At 59.9% G+C, this 17,497-nt stretch overlaps 3 protein-coding genes across 9 annotated transcripts in view; 2 read left to right on the top strand and 1 right to left on the bottom strand.

Moving 5' to 3' along the window:
- The first annotated feature begins 423 nt into the window (after nucleotides 1-423).
- Nucleotides 424-9,323, top strand: APEH (acylaminoacyl-peptide hydrolase). The gene is made up of 22 exons (XM_059939659.1): nucleotides 424-524; nucleotides 600-732; nucleotides 1,197-1,323; nucleotides 1,705-1,798; nucleotides 1,898-1,973; nucleotides 2,063-2,226; nucleotides 2,393-2,530; nucleotides 2,627-2,718; nucleotides 2,801-2,841; nucleotides 2,926-3,047; nucleotides 3,526-3,586; nucleotides 4,761-4,858; nucleotides 5,506-5,557; nucleotides 6,434-6,522; nucleotides 6,958-7,096; nucleotides 7,590-7,673; nucleotides 7,758-7,838; nucleotides 8,193-8,281; nucleotides 8,375-8,565; nucleotides 8,673-8,775; nucleotides 8,860-8,966; nucleotides 9,057-9,323. Exons 1-22 carry the CDS (start codon nucleotides 513-515, stop codon nucleotides 9,160-9,162), a joined length of 2,199 nt encoding a protein of 732 aa, XP_059795642.1. The 5' UTR covers nucleotides 424-512; the 3' UTR covers nucleotides 9,163-9,323.
- A 417-nt stretch (nucleotides 9,324-9,740) lies between these two features.
- On the bottom strand, nucleotides 9,741-14,507 carry MST1 (macrophage stimulating 1). 2 transcript variants are annotated; one of them, XM_059939663.1, is made up of 18 exons: nucleotides 14,414-14,507; nucleotides 13,597-13,744; nucleotides 13,405-13,517; nucleotides 13,203-13,317; nucleotides 12,988-13,124; nucleotides 12,787-12,907; nucleotides 12,518-12,636; nucleotides 12,175-12,343; nucleotides 11,863-11,993; nucleotides 11,674-11,776; nucleotides 11,386-11,522; nucleotides 11,258-11,293; nucleotides 11,047-11,167; nucleotides 10,797-10,874; nucleotides 10,507-10,653; nucleotides 10,320-10,426; nucleotides 10,079-10,218; nucleotides 9,741-9,975 (listed from the first exon to the last, which is right to left on the bottom strand). In XM_059939663.1, the coding sequence occupies exons 1-18, from the start codon at nucleotides 14,505-14,507 to the stop codon at nucleotides 9,814-9,816; spliced, it is 2,178 nt and encodes a 725-aa protein (XP_059795646.1). In that variant the 3' UTR covers nucleotides 9,741-9,813. The 2 variants fall into 2 exon arrangements, with proteins under 2 accessions (XP_059795646.1, XP_059795647.1); XM_059939664.1 differs by lacking the exon at nucleotides 14,414-14,507 and having other exon boundaries at nucleotides 13,401-13,517; nucleotides 13,597-13,684.
- Nucleotides 14,508-15,414: 907 nt separating this feature from the next.
- Nucleotides 15,415-17,497, top strand: part of RNF123 (ring finger protein 123) — a 28,909-nt gene continuing 26,826 nt past the window's right edge. The window contains exons 1-4 of one of the 6 annotated variants that reach the window (XM_059939654.1): nucleotides 15,506-15,523; nucleotides 16,620-16,776; nucleotides 17,009-17,126; nucleotides 17,408-17,492. In XM_059939654.1, the coding sequence (XP_059795637.1) occupies nucleotides 17,045-17,126; nucleotides 17,408-17,492 (167 nt within the window). In that variant the 5' untranslated portion in view covers nucleotides 15,506-15,523; nucleotides 16,620-16,776; nucleotides 17,009-17,044. The other 5 variants (XM_059939651.1, XM_059939656.1, XM_059939655.1 and 2 more) reach the window with 5 other exon arrangements.

Below are 17,497 nucleotides of genomic sequence, written 5' to 3' on the forward strand. Positions count from 1 at the left end.
CCGCGTCTTCGAAGAGTCCTCGGTCCGCAGCCTCTCAGGACCTGCCCCCGGATGCTTAGGGCCCACCCCCGTCCGGCCTCATCTGCCCTCCTCCCGTGGGCCCTGTCGTTCTTCACACACCTCGCCCCTCCCTACAGACCCGCTCCTTTATTCCGTTAACACAGCGCCAACCCCTCTCCTCGGAGACCCCATTCCCTCCCCTCCCAGTAACAGGCCGGGGCTTGGCCCACAGAGCTCGCCTCTCTCCAGCCTAGCCCACCCCGAAAGGCCTGCTCCTTTCCCCGAGGTCCCTGCTCTTCCCCTCCAGGACTCCTGGGGCCGCAGCTCCAACTTGTTTCTCACAGGCCCCACCTCCTTACCATCGAGGCCCCGCCCCTCGGCTAATCGTCCTCGCTCATTCGTCGAAAGTCCCGCCCCTCTCACTGCGCGGCAAGGCCGTGGCGGAGACTGGCCGAGCCTCTCACTTCCGGGCGCCTGAGCGCCCCGCCTCGCCCCGGCGGCCCAGAGCCACCATGGAGCGGCAGGTGAGGGAGCGGCCCGCGGTTCCCGTGGTGTTTGCAGCCCGGGCCGGGCCTGACCCTGCTGTGTCCCCTGCGCAGGTGCTGCTGAGCGAGCCCGAAGAGGCGGCGGCGCTGTACCGGGGCCTTAGCCGCCAGCCCGCGCTGAGCGCCGCCTGCCTGGGCCCGGAGGTCACCACGCAGTACGGCGGTTGTTACCGGACGGTGCACACTGGTGTGTGTATGGAGGGGAGTCGGTGGAGAGGAGGGGGGCGTGGAGGGCTAGCTGCCTGACAGTGCACACGGGTGTGTGGAGGAAGGCCGGGCTTGGAGAGTGTGGGTGTGGAACAGTGCATCAACAAGAGGTCTGTGCACACAGGTGTATGGGGGGGGGGGCTATTTGGGGTATTATGGGATGGTGCCCATGAGTGCAGAGTGTGGGCCTTGTAAGGGTCACCCCTGTCATCGTATCCCACACCTGCCCTCAAGATTCTAGGGTGGATGCTAGGAGCAGTAATCGTTTCTCTCCAAGACGTTGCCAGCCTAGGCTCTGGAGGCCTAGACTTGAGAGTTGTGGCCAAGTGTTGCACATCCTGCCCCCCAGAATATCTGGAGACAGACTGAGGGAGGTTGGGTAGGGGAGGGGGTAACCTGTGCTGGGACTAGTCAAGTTGAGCAGCCTCATGCCTCTCCTCGCAGAGTGGACCCAGAGGGACCTGGAACGCATGGAGAACATCCGATTCTGCCGCCAGTACCTGGTGTTCCATGATGCGGACTCAGTGGTGTTTGCAGGGCCTGCGGGCAACAGTGTGGAGACCCGGGGCGAGTAAGTTTGAGGGAGGAAGCTTACAGGCAAGGCCGCAGCCATCTGCAAGCCTTTTATGAATGCCCACCCTGTGCCTTGGTGTGGGTAGGGCCCAGAAGGGAAGCCAGGAGCCAGATCCCTGCCCCTTGGGAGCTCAGGTAGTCTCTAGTGACATGGTCATAAGCATTGGAGTCTTGCTCCAAACTTGGGCTGGGACTAGAGGCCCTGCCCCAGGGAAGAGAGGCAAGGCAGCTGCCATGGTAGGGCTAGAAGGGCTGCAGGGGCGGTTGTGGGCCAGAGCCTCAAGAATCTTGTCTTAAGAGGTTGTGGCCAATAAGGGGACAGGATGGGCTATCACTGGGTGGGAGGTAATACTGACCTGCTCCCCTGTATCTTCCTCAGGCTGCTGAGCAGAGAATCTCCTTCAGGCACCATGAAAGCCGTGCTGCGCAAGGCTGGAGGCCCAGGCACTGGGGAGGAGAAGCAGTTTTTGGAGGTAAGTCTGCCTAGGACCACGTGGTGGGTAATTGGGGGCTCAGTCCCACAGGTAAGGCTCTGTTGGAGGACAGGCAACCTGACTCCCAGATGTCCTTAGGTTTGGGAGAAGAACCGGAAGCTCAAGAGCTTCAACCTGTCAGCGCTGGAGAAACATGGGCTGGTTTATGAGGATGGTGAGGCATCTGGCTGGTGAGCAGGCAGGGCGGACAGGAGGGGCAGCCATAGCCCAGGGCTCCCCCTGATCGGCCTTCCTTGCACCCAGACTGCTTTGGCTGCCTGTCCTGGTCGCACTCGGAGACACACTTATTATACGTGGCAGAGAAGAAGCGCCCCAAGGCTGAGTCCTTCTTTCAGACCAAAGCCTTGGACGTCAGTGGCAGCGATGACGAGGTGGCCAGGCTGAAGAAGCCAGACCAGGCCATTAAGGTGCTCATGGCCATGGCCAGTCCATGAAGGCCCCTCAGGGCAGCGCTGGGGTCCACTATGCTCTCTGCCCACACTGTGCCTATCAGAACCAGGGAGGTACTGGCTTCTAGGGGGCAGGGCCGTCTCCTGCAAGACAGGCTGGGCATTGAGTGTCTTGTGTTCTCAGGGGGATCAATTTTTATTTTACGAAGATTGGGGAGAAAACTTGGTTTCCAAAAGCACTCCTGTACTCTGTGTGCTGGATGTCGAGAGCGGCAACATCTCTGTGCTTGAGGGGGTCCCTGAGAGTGTGTCCCCTGGACAGGTTAGTGCTGACTTGGCCTACATCACTCCTGAAGTCTGGGGGCCCTGCCTGAGCTACTGTCCCTTGATCACACCTGTCCTGTGGTCTTGTTTACAGGCATTCTGGGCCCCTGGGGACACAGGTGTTGTGTTCGTGGGCTGGTGGCATGAGCCCTTCCGGCTGGGCATCCGCTTCTGCACCAATCGAAGGTGAGGACAGTCGAAGGGGCAGGGCAGGGGGCCTTGCAGCTCAGACCGGCCTTGAAGCTGAGTGTCTCTCTGGTGGTTCCAGGTCAGCCCTGTACTATGTAGACCTCATCGGGGGGAAGTGTGGTAAGTGCTGGCACCTACCTGTGCTTCACTGACACACACCGGCCCTGGCAGCCTGCATGATGCTCGCATTTCTGTCTGGTCCAGAGCTCCTCTCGGATGACTCTCTGGCTGTCTCTTCTCCCCGGCTGAGCCCAGACCAATGTCGCGTCGTCTACCTGAGGTTCCCATCTCTGCTCCCCCATCAGCAGTGTGGCCAATTGTGCCTGGTGAGCTGGGGTTGGGGTGGGGGGAGGTCAGCAAGAGGAGGGGATGGTGGATGAGAGCTGGAGGGTCAGCTTCGTCTCCCCACGGGCCCCTCAGTGGACCTCCTGTCCTGGGTGCAGTGATGGTGTGAGTTCTGCCTTTCCTTCTCTCCAGGCAAGGCCTGGAGGCTGAGAGTGCTGTCATGGGGGCTCTGCACAATCAAGACTCACCACCTTGAGAGCATCCTCTGTCTACAAGAATGCTCCTCCCTTTGCTTCTCATCTGCACGTGGCCAGACTCTGCAAGGGGCTGGGATATAGTGGGCAGTTACAGAGTCTCAGTCCTTGTAAAAGGGCCCCTAGTGAAAGTCAAAGGCCCCTCCAGACATCTGGTCCAGGTCACCAGAAAGGAGACACATCAAGCTTCTCTCAGGTCCTCCCCTCCCTGCCCTGAGGGCACTGCAAGTCCCCTGGTGAGCCTGACTATTGTGTTCTGTTGCAGTATGACTGGTATACCAGGGTCACCTCCGTGGTGGTGGACGTTGTGCCTCGGCAGCTGGGAGGTAAGGGGTGTCGGCTGGGTGGGTGCCAAGGAGCATGCAGTTCTGTTTTCCTGCCATCTGTTATCCCTGCTCAGGGCCAGCCTCCTCAGCTCTTCCTGCCTGGGTTCCTTCTGAAGTCTCCCTGCTGCTGGGCCAGCCCCAGGTTCAGCCTCCACAGGGGGTGGGGCCATCACCATAGGGAATGGTTCTGATAGAAGGAAGTCAGCTGGACCAAAGCTGAGATCAGAGTGGCCCAAGCTGGCTGAGGCTTGAGATTATTTCATTTGTGCTGCAGCCCATAGATTTATCTTGTTTTTCCAGTGGCTGCTTAAAGCCACTGCTCCTTTAAGGGGTCTCAGAAAGTACACTAGATTGGCAGGTCCTGCCCCAAGGGTGCTCATTCTCCCACTCCCAGCCCCCACCCCAGCGTTTGTCTAGTCCAAGCCCTTGAGGCAGCAGGGTCTCTGGGAGGGTGGCTCTTGGCTGACAAGCTCCAGTCACAGTTTCGGGAGCTCACAACTCTGCTTGGGATCCCAGACTATCCCAAGGACGTGAGGGGGTGAGTCTCTTGTTTTCTTAGGCCGCCTGGTCAGTTCCAGGAGTCAAGGACAAGGGATGGCCTCCTTTTCCTGTCTTTGGGTTACAGGGATGCAGCAGTGGGGACCCGGTCTGAATCCTAGCTCTGCCCCTTATTAGCTGTGTGTTCTTGGACAGTATCCTGACCCCCTGAGCTTCCATTTATTTATGTGAGGAGGGGGTGGTTGTTCCTGCCTTCTTTGTAGGATTGTAGTGAGGGGTAAATGAGTGATGATGTTAGAGGGTAGGATTTATTCAGGCCCGAGTGCCAGGTACTCTAAGTACGGTTAGAGACAGACAGATGTCTTGGTTACAGCACCTGCTGCCTCCCAGCGGCCCATAAGAGCAGCTCAGAGGAATGCCAGTGCATTCAGTTTCTCTCAGAAGCTCTTCAGCTCCACCTCTTCTGGGCCCTCAGAGGCTTCTGCCCTTCAGCCCCCTCTTCAGGCAGCTCCTCATTGCCTAGGGTACCCCCATGTTATGTGGCTGCTGTTCTGTCACAGTTCTGGGGCCCCAGGTGAATTCCCCAGCAACGCGGCCTGCCTCATAGTCTGGACACACACACACACACACACAACCTCCACTCCTGGACGTGGCCCCCAGCTCTCTGCCTTTGCAGAGAACTTCTCTGGGATCTACTGCAGCCTTCTGCCTCTGGGATGCTGGTCGGCTGACAGCCAGAGAGTGGTTTTCGACTCGGCTCAGCGCAGCCGGCAGGTGAGGAGCCCTGACTGTGTTGAGAAGCAGCCCTCGACCAACGCTCAGGAGCTGTGGGCCTGGGACATAGCACACACACACTGCCAGGTGGACCGCCCAGCTCACAGGTCTCCCTGGCCCCTTAAGGCCCTGCCTGTCCCTGTCCTGGACTCATTTTTCCTTGAGGGGGCTAGCTGCCCTGGTACCCCACAACAGAGCCCTTGGCCCTTTCTCCTGAGGCAGAGATGCAAAGCCCCCACCCTTAGCATTTCCATGTGGTGGGCAAGGGGGCTGCCACTGGGGCGGGCCCCTGAACACCATACGGGGAGCTGATGGAGATGGGACAGCAGCTTTCTCCCAGGGATTGGGTGGGGACACCACAGTGTGCCAGACTCCTTGGGGGTTAGATATTGTTTGGTCCTCAGGGTAGCTCTAAGGAGCTCAAAGGCATTCCTTATCTTGCCCAGGGTCACTTAGCAAATTGTGATGGAACTGGGATTTGAACCCAGGCCCTCAGGCCACTCCCTACTGCACTGAGTAGCTATCACCATAGTCACTCACAGCTCTGGCCTTGGCCCAAGGGTCCCCAAGAGGGTAGAGAGGTGGTGGGGGCAGGACCCATAGGGCTCTTGGATGTGGTACCACACGTGGCCTCCTCTCTGCTTCAGGACCTGTTTGCTGTGGACACCCAGATGGGCGGTGTGACCTCTCTGACAGCTGGTGAGCAGGGCTGGCGAGTGGGCCAGCCAGGCCAGGGGTGGGACTGGAGCTCAAGCATGTGGGGCAGCCACATGCTGACTCTGAACCACTGACTCTGCACCACTCTGCACTCTCGGCCACTCTGCACCACTGACTGTCCCACAGCCTTTACTGACAGTCTTGTGAGGACCCTGCCTATGCAGGACCCTTACTCAGCCAGCAGACTGCCTCCTGGCTCTGCTCTGCTCCCTGTGTCCTGGCACTGCCTCAGCACGGCCCCCACCCTACTTCTCAAAGCCACAAAATTCTCTCTTGCCAAGATCTGCCAGAGTCATCCTTCCCCCTCGCCAAACCTCAGGCAGAGGCACCTCTGCCAACACAGGGCGCAGAACCCCTGGGTTGGCTCCCTCATCTTCCTGTTACCCAGGCCTGCTGATTCTGCCCCTAAAGTGTTTTTGAGTCCTCCACCTGCCCTGGCTGTACTCACTCCACAAAGCTACCGAAGGATTGTTCCCAAACTGCATCTCATTGTATAGTACCTGCTTAGGAATCTTAATCTCCTTGGTCCCCACTGCCTAGAATTAGCACCTCCCCCACCAGCCTCCTGGGCCTAGCTGCCACCCCTGCAGACTGCAGTCATCAGGTGGTGGGTGGATGTGCCATGTGGTCTGGTGTGTCCCCAGATCTGGCAGTCCCAGGGCACAACCAGCGCCTGCTGGATGAATGGACTGCGAAGAAGGCTCACCCAGAGCTGTGTGCAGTTGTCTGTGACAGTCCCTCTGTGGGCATCCCTTTGCTTCCCAGGGAATAAGGGGCACCTCACTATAAAGCCTCCAGCCTGGGACTCTGGCTCTGCAGGGAGTGGGTGGGAATAGTGGTGGCATCTGCCTTTTCCAGGGGGGTCAGGTGGAAGCTGGAAGCTGCTCACAATTGACCGGGACCTCATGGTGGCACAGTTCTCCACGCCCAGCCTACCCCCATGCCTGGTGAGTGTTGGTGGGCCCCGGGCCAAGAGGCAGGGATTCTGTGCAGGCAGAGTTCCCCAGGTCAGGGAACTGGCCCGAGTCTGACTGTGGCTGGTCAGCATGTGAGAGGCCAAGGTGTGGACCCAGCCCAGTATAGTCCACGAGGGTCTGGCACTATGGGGAGAAACTGCTGGGTTAAGGTTTGCTCTGTTCAGAACAGGGTGCCTGGGAAAGTGCTCAGTCCTCTAGCATAACAGCCTAGAAGCTGAGGAGGGAGGGGTACATATGTGTGGTTATGTGAGTACCTGTGTATATACCAGCTCATGACAGGAGTCCATGCTGTACCCTCTGGAGGTGGGCAGATGGCCCAGTATAATGAGAGCTGCCCACTCTCACACTGGTGGAAAGGCAGGGAGGCAGCCAGGCCACCTGTGACACACTCTTTCCTTTTGGCAGAAAGTTGGGTTCCTGCCTCCTGAGGGGAAGGAGCAGGCGGTATCATGGGTGTCCCTGGAGGAGGCCGAGCCCATTCCTGAAATCTCCTGGAGCATCCGGGTACTACAGCCACCCCCAGAGCAAGAGCATGTGCAGTATGGTGAGCTGGGCAGGGGCAGAGGGGCACCTTCTCCAAGTTCCCCAGCACATAGTGTCTGTGGTCACCTTTCCCATCTCCTGTCTCACATTTTGGGATTTTTTGAGATGACCTCTAAGAGATTTTTTTTTCCTCTTGTGGATGGTCATGGGGAGTAGTGTCCAGGCATCTGAGTACCTACTCTGGGTATCAGAGCTGGGCATCACCAGGCCAGATCATCTGCGGTGGGATAACGGAGCCCAAAGAAGACAGGCCTACGTAAGGCCTCTGTGACCACACCTCCTCCAGAATGTTGCCCCTGCAGAGACTGGGACTCCCTGACTAGGGCAGAAGGAGCATGAGCGTCCTGGGGTCCATGTGTCACAGTGTGGGCTACCTTGGCCAGGTCTCTTGTTTCAGAGGTCAGCTGCAGACCTGCAGCTACAGCTGAGGCCTTGGCTGGGGAAGCCCCTCGGCAGTAGAACTGGCTCTGCTGATTGCTGCTTTTTCCCTGCAGCTGGCCTTGACTTTGAAGCAATCCTTCTGCAGCCCAGCGACCCTCCAGACAAGACCCAGGTGCCCATGGTGGTCATGCCCCACGGTAGGCAACTGGCCTAAGAGCCCCTGCCCTTCCACAATCCCTCCTAGCTGGCTCTTTCACCTTCTCTCTGTTCCCTATCTGCAGGGGGACCCCATTCATCCTTTGTCACTGCCTGGATGCTGCTCCCAGCCATGCTTTGCAAGATGGGCTTTGCAGTACTACTAGGTGAGGGAGCAGGGTGCCGCAGCTCTGGTAGAGCTGTGGGGTGGTGGTGATGGTGTGGGCCTGGTCTGTACAAGCACTGCGGGTACCACCCTAGTCTCCAGGCCTCTGCAGCCTGGACCTGGTAATCACTATCAGAAACTGCCCTGGCCAGTCTCTGGCTCCATGGCGTGGTGATAACATGAACTAACTTGTGACTGCCATGGAAAGGGTGTGTGGTCACTGGGCAGTCTCAAATCTCTTTGCCCCTTCCCCTTGAGTCTGGTGCAGCTAGCCTCAAGGCCTACTTCACATATAGGTGAAAGGGCGCTGGGAAGGTCACTTGACCACCCTGTCTGGTCCCTCCCTGGCCTCCAGTGAACTATCGTGGCTCCACGGGCTTTGGCCAGGACAGCATCCTCTCCCTCCCCGGCAATGTGGGCCACCAGGATGTGAAGGACGTCCAGGTAGCAGGGGCTGGGGCTTCTGGACAGGCTGGGGGTGTGGCTCCATTCAGCTGGGCAGGCAGCTGGCTGCAGCGTGATCTGCCCACCCTGTAGTTTGCAGTAGAGCAGGTGCTCCAGGAGGAACACTTTGACGCAGGCCGTGTGGCCCTTATGGGTGGTTCCCATGGTGGCTTCCTGTCCTGCCACCTGATTGGTCAGTACCCGGAGACCTACGGCGCCTGCGTGGTGCGGAACCCTGTGATCAACATTGCCTCCATGATGGGCTCCACTGACATCCCTGACTGGTGGGTGTGCCCAGAGGTCCCCCCCCTTCTCCCCCCGACTCCATACCCTCATGGAGCTCCCGCAGGCCCCAGAGCTCCTGGGCCTGCATCATCTCAGTGTCTTGTAGGTGCGTGGTGGAGGCTGGCTTCCCCTACAGCAGCAACTGCCTGCCAGACCTCAACATGTGGGCTGAGATGCTGGACAAGTCGCCCATCAAGTACACCCCTCAGGTACGCAGCCCTCCCCCTGCCCAGTGCACCACCAATCTGCCCAGAGTCCCGGGCCCTGCTCACCTCCGCTCCCCACATACCTAGGTGAAGACACCAGTGTTACTGATGCTGGGCCAGGAGGACCGGCGTGTGCCCTTCAAGCAGGGCATGGAGTATTACCGTGCCCTCAAGGCCCGAAACGTGCCCGTTCGGTGAGTACAGCAAGACAGCCCTGGCAGCTGGTGGGCAGGTGAGCAGGGAAGGATCCTCAATCCTCAAACATTGCTGCCCAACCCTTACAGGCTCCTGCTCTATCCCAAAAGCACCCATGCACTATCAGAGGTGGAGGTGGAATCAGACAGCTTCATGAATGCTGCGCTCTGGCTGTGCACGCACTTGGGCAACTGAAGCCCTACCACTCTGCATGAGCTGGGTGACATATGCCACACTTGGCTCTTGGAGAGCCCCAGGGTCTGGCAGAGCGGCAAGAGGCTTCCTGGGCTCTGGACTTCATGGATGGGTGAGCCGAGGAATGTAGGCTATATGCTCATAATAAATGAGGACACAGAGTCTAGTTCCTGCTGGTACTTTGTACCAAGCCACCCCTAACCCCAGCCCCACCCTTGGGGTTCAGAGACCGTAGGCCCTGGGTGTGGTAGCCATAAGGACGGCATCTACTTCCAGCGTGAGAGGGGAGGGGACAGCGAGAGGCTCAGCTGCTGCCTGTCCTGGCCAAGTAGGACTCCACCAGGCTAGCTCCCTCTGCTGCAGCCCCTTCTGTTAGAAACTGCCGTACACCACCCTTCTCCCAGCAGTTTATTTAGGGGACTAGTGAGGCCCTGCCCTTCACAGCACCCACAGGCTAAGGTAGTGCTAGGGTCAGATCGCCCAGTCCAAATTGTGTTGGACTCAGCCACTCAGGCCCTAAGGAGGAGTTGCCAATTCATTCCCTAGAAGCAAAGACTAAGAAGCACCCTGCACAGGCATAAAGAGGAAAGGTGGCTTTATGTCTGACAGAAAGCTTCGTCCTCCCCAAGGCCCACAGGATTGAGGCTGGGACTAGCCCAGCCTCATGACCTTGTGAATCCAGTCCACAAACACAGAGACACGCATGAAGATGGATGGCCAGCGGGGCCGTGCGCACACTCGGTTGGGGATTATAATTCCCTGCAGGACCCAGCAGTCGTGAGTAAAGCAGGCAAGTGGGCCCCCGTAGTCACCCTGGTAGGTGCAAGAACTGGTGAGGGCCTGGACCATGGTAGAGCCTAGACCCCTTGGGGGTGAAGCAGTACATTTTCAGCTTGCCAGGGGCCCTGCCACTGACCTCACAGGCTCCAACAGGGGCCAACAGTCCTTCAGTGCACATCTCACTCTCGCGTACGCGACCTCGGTGCTTGATGTTACATTCCCGGTTGGAGATGACATTGAGGGAGGCTATGTTCAGGACCGTGTTGTCCCCTGTACCTACAGTGAAGGGAATGGGAAGAAGGAGAGGGTCTGTGGGTAGGATCCAAGGCTGGGCCTGTTGGCCTGGAGCAGTCCATGCCCCTGCAGTGTACTCTTACCTTTGGTCTCGCCCCAGCCTGCGATCTCACACTTGGTGCCTGGAGGCACCACATACCACTCAGGGGGCAGGCAGATCAGGGCCACACGCTGGTTCAGGGTCACAGGTCTTTAGCAAGAATGACGGCATTCAGGGTCTGAGGCCACAAGGCCCAGCCCCACCTCACACCCTCTTGACTTGTCACACACCTCTCCAGCTTGAGCAGAACAAGCTGGGAGCCAGAGGGCCCGCAGACCATCTTGGCCATTGAGATGCGCTGCAGGCCTGGCTCTCCGGGCTGTGGGTCCGGGAACAGGGTGCCTAGCCACACCTCATAGCCAGTGAGAGGCCCATGGCTGAGAGAGAAGCTCTGCTACATCAGTTGAGACTCATAGTCTGCTGCCCAACACTCACCCATTGGCTTGCCTAGGGAAGGTGGCTAAGGGGGAGAGGAAGGCAGGGGATTGGGACTGGGTCCCCAAACCCAAGGAAGGCTCACCAAGAGGAGAAGCACTGCCGGGCAGTCAGAACCCACTGCTCTTTCACTAGGGAACCTCCGCAGAAGTGCTGGCCCTGCCTGGAGGAGTGCAGGTTAGGAAACAGTCCTGAGACACAGAGACACAGGCTGGACCTGCCATGTCTTGGCTAGGATCTGTGAGGCTGGGGCAGGTTCCTGCCCCCCTACTGGCACAAGCACAAAGGATGTAGCGTCAGCCCCTGTCTTGGAGAATCAGGCAGTTGTGCCTCACCGGTTGCGCAAGCTGACTGTCCAGGGTGAGTTCCCAGGCTGGCCGCCCACCACACGCAGCTTGGAGCGCCGTGGGTCCAGGCGGGTCACTCTCTTGCCACACTTCTCAAACAGCACCTGGTCTGGGGGATAGAATGTGCTGGATGAAACCCCGGACTGGATGGAGATGGGGGGCAAAGGGACCACGACGCATGCCTGCCCCAAGTCCGTACCTGGGGGGTCCAGGGTGGATGGCGGTTGGTCATCATCTGAAAGACCCAAGTTCAACCGCGTTAAGGGAGCCAGCCTTTGGCGGTGGAGGCTAGGGGCGGGGCCCCGGGACTGTGTCGCCGGTGCTCACCGCAGCGCCGCAGTGCACAGTAGTCGAACGGAGTCCCCGGATCCGTGGTGTAGCACCAGGGCCCGTGACTGTCCCCGTCTGGGTTCCTGCAGAAGTTCTCCTCCAGTGGTGCGTGTGGGGTGGAGGTGGGTGTGAACCTAGGCGGGAGAGGGAGCAAAATCAAAGCAGGGTAATCCCAAGCCCTCGCAAGCCTCCAGTTGGAGAGCCGAGGCATGCCGCCCTAGGGTTAGTCCCGGGCGGGGCCTGTGGCCTCGGTCTGGGAGGCGCCAGGCGCGCTGGCGGACTTACTGCGGCTTGTGCGGCGTCCCCGCGGACCAGCGCTGACACCGGACGCCCTTTCGGGTCTTGCTGACCGAGCCGCGGTACAGTTCCCCCGCGCCGTGGTAGCAGTCTGCGGCGGGCGGACGGGGGCGACCGTCAGCCGGTTCTCGCCCCAGCCCTCCGGCTCCGTGCCTCCAGCCGCAGCTCAGGCCTTACCCTCGGGCCGCACGTCGTCGGTGCAGCGCCGGATCTGATAGCAGAAGGCCACGCGCATGCCAGGCCGCGATGTGAAGCACCAGGGCGCCTCCGATCCGTCGGGGTTCCGACAGAAGTTCTCCCGAAGGTCCCTGAGCAAGCACGCAGCTCAGCCCGGGTGGGTCCCAGGTCATGGGCTGGCCAGCCCGGCTGGGCGGGAGCCCAGCCTCCAGCTCCTCCCCAAGCCCCGCCTTCTTTCAAGCCCCGCCCGGGACCCCCCTCAGGTCCCACCCGCAGGAGTACTAGGCTCCCAGCGGCGGCCAGCCAACTCACTTGCACGCATACTTTTCCGGCGCAAAGCGATGCTGATGCGGATGCTGCGCGTCCCAACGCTGGCAGGGCACGCCCGCGGCGGTGGTGTTGACCGTGCCCCGGTAGCCCTCGCCTTTCCCGCGGAAGCAATTGAGCGTCGTGGCGTCCCGGCGCGGCTGTGCCTCGGACCCTTGGATGGACCGAGGCCGGTCGGAGCCCGAGTCGGAGGTGAGACCGGGGCTGGGGCGGAGCCCCACTGTCGTTGGGCCACCGCCGGGTCACGCCCAGCCCCTCCTCTAGTCCCAGCCAGGCCACGCCCCCACGTGTCCCAGGTGCCCTCCCACGCCCCGCCCTCGCGCTCTACCGCAGCGAGGGAGGTCGCAGAACTCTCGCTTCATCTGCGGGTCCGCGGTATAGCACCAGGGCCGCTCCGAGCCGTCCGGATTCCGGCAATAGTTGTCGTCCAGACTTTTGTCCAGGAACCTAGAGGCGGTAGCCGGGCGTGAACAAGAGCCTGGGACTCGGGCCCTGTCTGGCCCCAACCAACTAGGTGCTACCTTACATCGCCCCGCCCCTGGAGTCCTGGGCCCTCCCCTTGCCCGCCCTCCTCCTGCCGAGCCGGCCCACGCGTACTTGCGGGGCTCGAAAGGGTGAGGGTGCGGGTGCTGCAGGTCCCAGCGCTGACACTCGCGTCCTGACTCCGTGCGGGCCACTGAGCCGCGGTAATCCTCGCCATTGCACCAAAGGCACGCGGCTGGAGACACAGGGCCGATGGGTTCGTGGACGGGCGTGGGCATGCTCCTCCCGCCCCAGGCTTGACCCGGAGCTGCTTACCCTCCCGGCAGGACTTAATGCCGCAGCTCTGGAAGCGCACGGCAGGGTCTGTTGTGTAGCACCAGGGACCTCCGGGGTCCCTGTCCGGGTTGCGGCAGAAGTTGTCCTCCAAGCCATTTCGAAGTGTGGGTGTGTACCTGTGAGAGTAGCAATACAGTGCGTACTGGGGGCAGGCGCCAGGCCGGCAGGGACAGAGGGGAGCTGCAGTCTCTCACTTGTGGTCATTGGGGAACCTGTGGCTCCAGCGCTGGCAGGGTAGGCCACCCATGGTGATGGCCACGGTGCCCCGGTACTCGACCCCATTGTCCATGATGCAAGTCCGAACATAGACTGGGAGCAAAAGACCCAGGATCAACAAGGCCTGAGACCCCAGCAGCCCTCTCCCCAGCCCGCCCTTCTCTGCAGCCACTCACTCACTTTTCTTTTGGAAGAGATCGCAGCGCCTGGAACGCTGCAGCCGTGTATGAGCTGAGTGCTGGGTCCATGGCAGCAACTGGCAACCATGGCTGCTCACATTGTAGTGGAAGGCCCTGGGAGGAGGAGCCACAGGGTAACTCAGTGCCCAGGTTCCCCTACCTCCAGTCTTATCTAGGTCCTGTGGCCACTCACCTGCAGTCCAGTAGGGGCCCACAAATCCCTGCACATTCTTCAGCATTTGCCACATCTTCTTGCCAAGGCCTGGGCCCCACTGCGTGTAGCAGATGTTGCAGCTCCGTACCCCGGAGCACCTGGAAGTCATTCAAGGGCGAGCGCTGCCCTGCAGCGTGGGCATGCATGTCAGCACATGTATATCAGCACGTGCACAATTTATTCATTCAGGGGATCAAACTACAAGGCCTCTGGAGTGGACCCTGTCAGCCCATTCAAGGGTCAGACCCCTGTACTGGGTGGGAGAAGCAGGCCCAGACATGATAGTTATCACTAGTGCACCTGTTTAGTGGGCAAGGCACTAGGCTCAGCTGTAAAACATATACTCTGAGAGCAGTGGGTGATGGTGCTTGCCCCATGGAGCTTATCCCATCTCATTTCTCAGATGAGAATGAGAAGGCTCAGAGCTACCTTATTAACCATGCAGAAGCCCAACCCAAGCATTCTGACTCCAAGTCTAGGCTCTCACTAGCATAAGGGCATATGCTAAGTTAGAGAATTAGATCTGGCTCATAAGGGATAACTGCCTGCACGTGTGCCTGCATCTGTGTGGTCCTAATACTGCCTCAATGCTACAGCAGACGTTTTAACGCAGGCCTGAATAGGCAATGTGTTTATGTGTTCCTGGGGCTGCCCAGCTCTGCGAAAGAAGCCAAGGTCACTCGCTGCTCCATGCCCAATAGGAAAGTAAGTTCCGGGCTCAAAGAGCGGGATGGGCCTGGGGCCAACCCCTTTCTGAACGCAGATGGGGATCAGGGCTGAGGGGAAGGGCACTCACCAGGGGCCCCTGAGAACCCGGTCAGAAGCAGCAGGAGTGGGAGCCACCCCATCCTCCTAGCTGGAGGCTGCACTGTGACCCACCACAGCCCCATCCGGGAAGTTGTGAAACCTGTCCCTACGGGATTGGGTGGCTCTGTCTCCACACCCCCACTCTAGACTTGCTGGGGCCTGACCTGAGACCCAGTGGCAGGAATGGAGGTGGCGCCAGGCCTCAGGCCCTATAGGTGAGGTACAAGGGTCCTCACTCTGGCACAGTTAGCCCCCCGAGAGGCCTCCCTATGTAGTGGGCAGTGTTGGAAAGGTTCAGTGGGGACACTTGAGGTGCCCTGGGGTGGGGGTGGGGCCCCATGGGACCCCACTGCCCCCCCTCCCTTAGCCCCACCCCCTCCCCCTCCCCGCACCCTAGGCTGCTTTGAAGGGAAGGGCAGTGTGGACATGGTTGCTGCCAGAGGCCTAGGTTCCAGCCCGAAGGTGGTGATATTAAACTTTTCTGAGCTTCAGCTTTCCCCTGTAAAGTGGAGAATATTCCCTGCCCCAGCCTGAAGCAGCCTGCCCCTTTTGCTGTCTTATCGGCCCCAGCTGGAGGCAGGTCTGCCCACGCCCCTGCCAGCAGAGCCCAGAGAGGCTCCCCTCGCCCCGCCAGAGGTGCCATCCCAGGGAAGGTGAGTGAGGCCACCTTTCTGGCCTGAATGGAGGTGAGGGTGACAGGTGGCAGGGACCCTGGGAGGAACGGCCTTTCAGACGTCCTAGGGGACCTGTGGGCCGGACCTCCAAGTACGGGTAGGAGTTGAGATAGGTGGCCAAGGTCTCTCCCAGGACACAGCGTTACGACATGGCTGGGCCAGGAGCTCCTCCTGCGCAGGCGGGGGTCGGAGGAGGTTGGGCAGTGGGGCAGTGGGGCAGTGGGGCGAGGCGGGGGCCGGGAACGTCCCGGCTGGAGGCCGCGGAGGAAGCCTCCCCCGCTGGAGGCTGTGGAGCGGCCCCCTGGCGGCGGTCGGGCGCGGGTCGATGCGCGTGCGCGGCGGCCGCGCGGTTTGGCCCTGGACAGGCGCCGTAGCTGAGAGCTGGGCGGATGTTGTGAGCCGGGACGCGGTGGCCGAGGCTGGGGGTGAGTATGAGGGGAGGCCGGGCTCCGAGAGGGGCGGGTGCCCGCGGCTCCCCTTGCGGCCCCGGCCCGTCTAGTGTGAGGGCGCTCGCCGCGCGAGGGGTCACACAGCCTGTGGTGCCAGACTCCGGGCCGGAACTGGCCTGGAGGATCCTCCGGAGCTTGGGGCCGGGCAGAGGCGACTGGGGGAAACAAGCGCTGCCCTTGCGTCCTTGAGATCCGAGATGGGGTCGGTTCGGTTAGAAGCCTTGAACTCTCGGCGGGGCTGAACAGGATCGACGTGGCAGGGAGCCCCCGAGCAAAGTCAAGGACCGCCTCTCACCTGGGTCCTCAGCACCTGACACCCGGAGTGGATGTCTGGAAGGTTTGCTCATCAGTTGAGTGACAGCGTCTAATCTGTCCTGCACCTGCTCTGGTGTGAGAGGGCTGGTGGTGGGCGGCAGGGCGGGGAGTCACCTTTCTGAGGGGCAGGCGTGGTGCCACCTGGGAGTGGGCAAGAGTGTGTGGCGGGAGCAGAGGACCTGTTTGGGGTGAGATAAGAGAAAAGAGTTCTGTCTAAGGCAGTGCTGGAGGGCCAGCCTCTAGACCAGCACTGACTAATAGAATTTTATGTGATGATGGGAATGTTCTTTATTTTCGGAGTCTAGCCCAGTAACCATTAACCACATAGGGCCACTGAATCCTTGAAATGTGACTAATATAATTGAGAAATTGATTTTTTAATTTTAATTGAAATTTAAATACCCATGTAGGGCTAGTAGCTGCTGTGTTGGACAGCACAGCTCTAGATCAGTGAACCAGGCACCAGGGACTTAGTGCAGCTTCTGAAGCAGCTGTAGCAACACCATGGTATGTGAGGGATGGACAGCAGTGGGGACAATGGGGCCTGTGAAGAGGGCAAGGGTGGTGCTCTGATGGGGTAGGAGGCTGTGTGTGTGATTGGGGACAAGAAAGCTAGCAGGCCTTTGGAATAGAGAAGGGAGGATCCTGGAACTGAGGAAGGGAATCCTGGCCTTGGATGTAAGCAGGACTTGTAGCTGGAGATGGCACCAAGGCCTTGGATGGTGGACTATACTTGATGTAGGGTTCTCTCTTCCAGATGTGGACCCAGTGTGGCTTACAACCGAGAAGGATACAGGGGCTCTGCTCCTGGGCCACCTCACTTTGGACACTTGGGTCTGATTTCACACTCGGCGGAAGCATTTGGTTTAGTTTAACAAACATATATCTGGCACCTGCTCTCTGTTGGGCCCTGTGTGAGCACTGGGACATGGTGGGGCCCTGTCACATGGCCCCAGACCCCCTCCCCCCCCCACCCCCCGCGTAGGAAGCTGGAAGCCCCTGCTTTCCTTTGCCCTGGGTTGATGTGTGTGTGAGTGTGCATGCAGTGGCTTCACCTGCTCCCAAGCCTTTCTGACACCACAGGATTGAGGTCAATATGGGGGCCCTTGGCTGGCTTCGAATAGACAGGCTCTGCCTCTGCTTCAGTCCCCAGGACCACTGGCTGCCCACAAGAGATGAAAGATGGCGTCCAAGGGGACCGGCATGGCTTTCTCCCGAAAGAGCTACAGACTGACCTCAGGTGCTGAGAAATCCAGGGTCACAGGTAAGGGTTGGAAGGGCTGGGATGAGGCTTCTAGTGCTGAGGGAAGAAGGAGGAAGAGAGAGAGGCAGCAAAGTCCCAGGTGCATTGAGCCTCAGGCCTTCCTGCACCTCCTGTACCTGTGAGTCAGCTCTTCTCCACTAGCAGCCATGGAGGAGGGCACCCACCATGACTGCTCCTCTGACTCCTGTGGCTGGGCTAGGACCAGGAGCCTCTGTGGCCAGTAGGGGCTGGGAGCCACACTGACCATGTGTCCCTTCTCTCCCTTCTGACCTGTGGCGCAGGCATCGTGCACGAGAAGCTACTGGATGACTACCTGCACCGCATCTTTTCCTCTACTGATCGTGCACCCACGGCAGCCACCAGCAGGTATG

This window comes from Balaenoptera ricei, chromosome 11 (assembly GCF_028023285.1).
Source record: "Balaenoptera ricei isolate mBalRic1 chromosome 11, mBalRic1.hap2, whole genome shotgun sequence".
Lineage (NCBI taxonomy): Eukaryota > Metazoa > Chordata > Mammalia > Artiodactyla > Balaenopteridae > Balaenoptera > Balaenoptera ricei.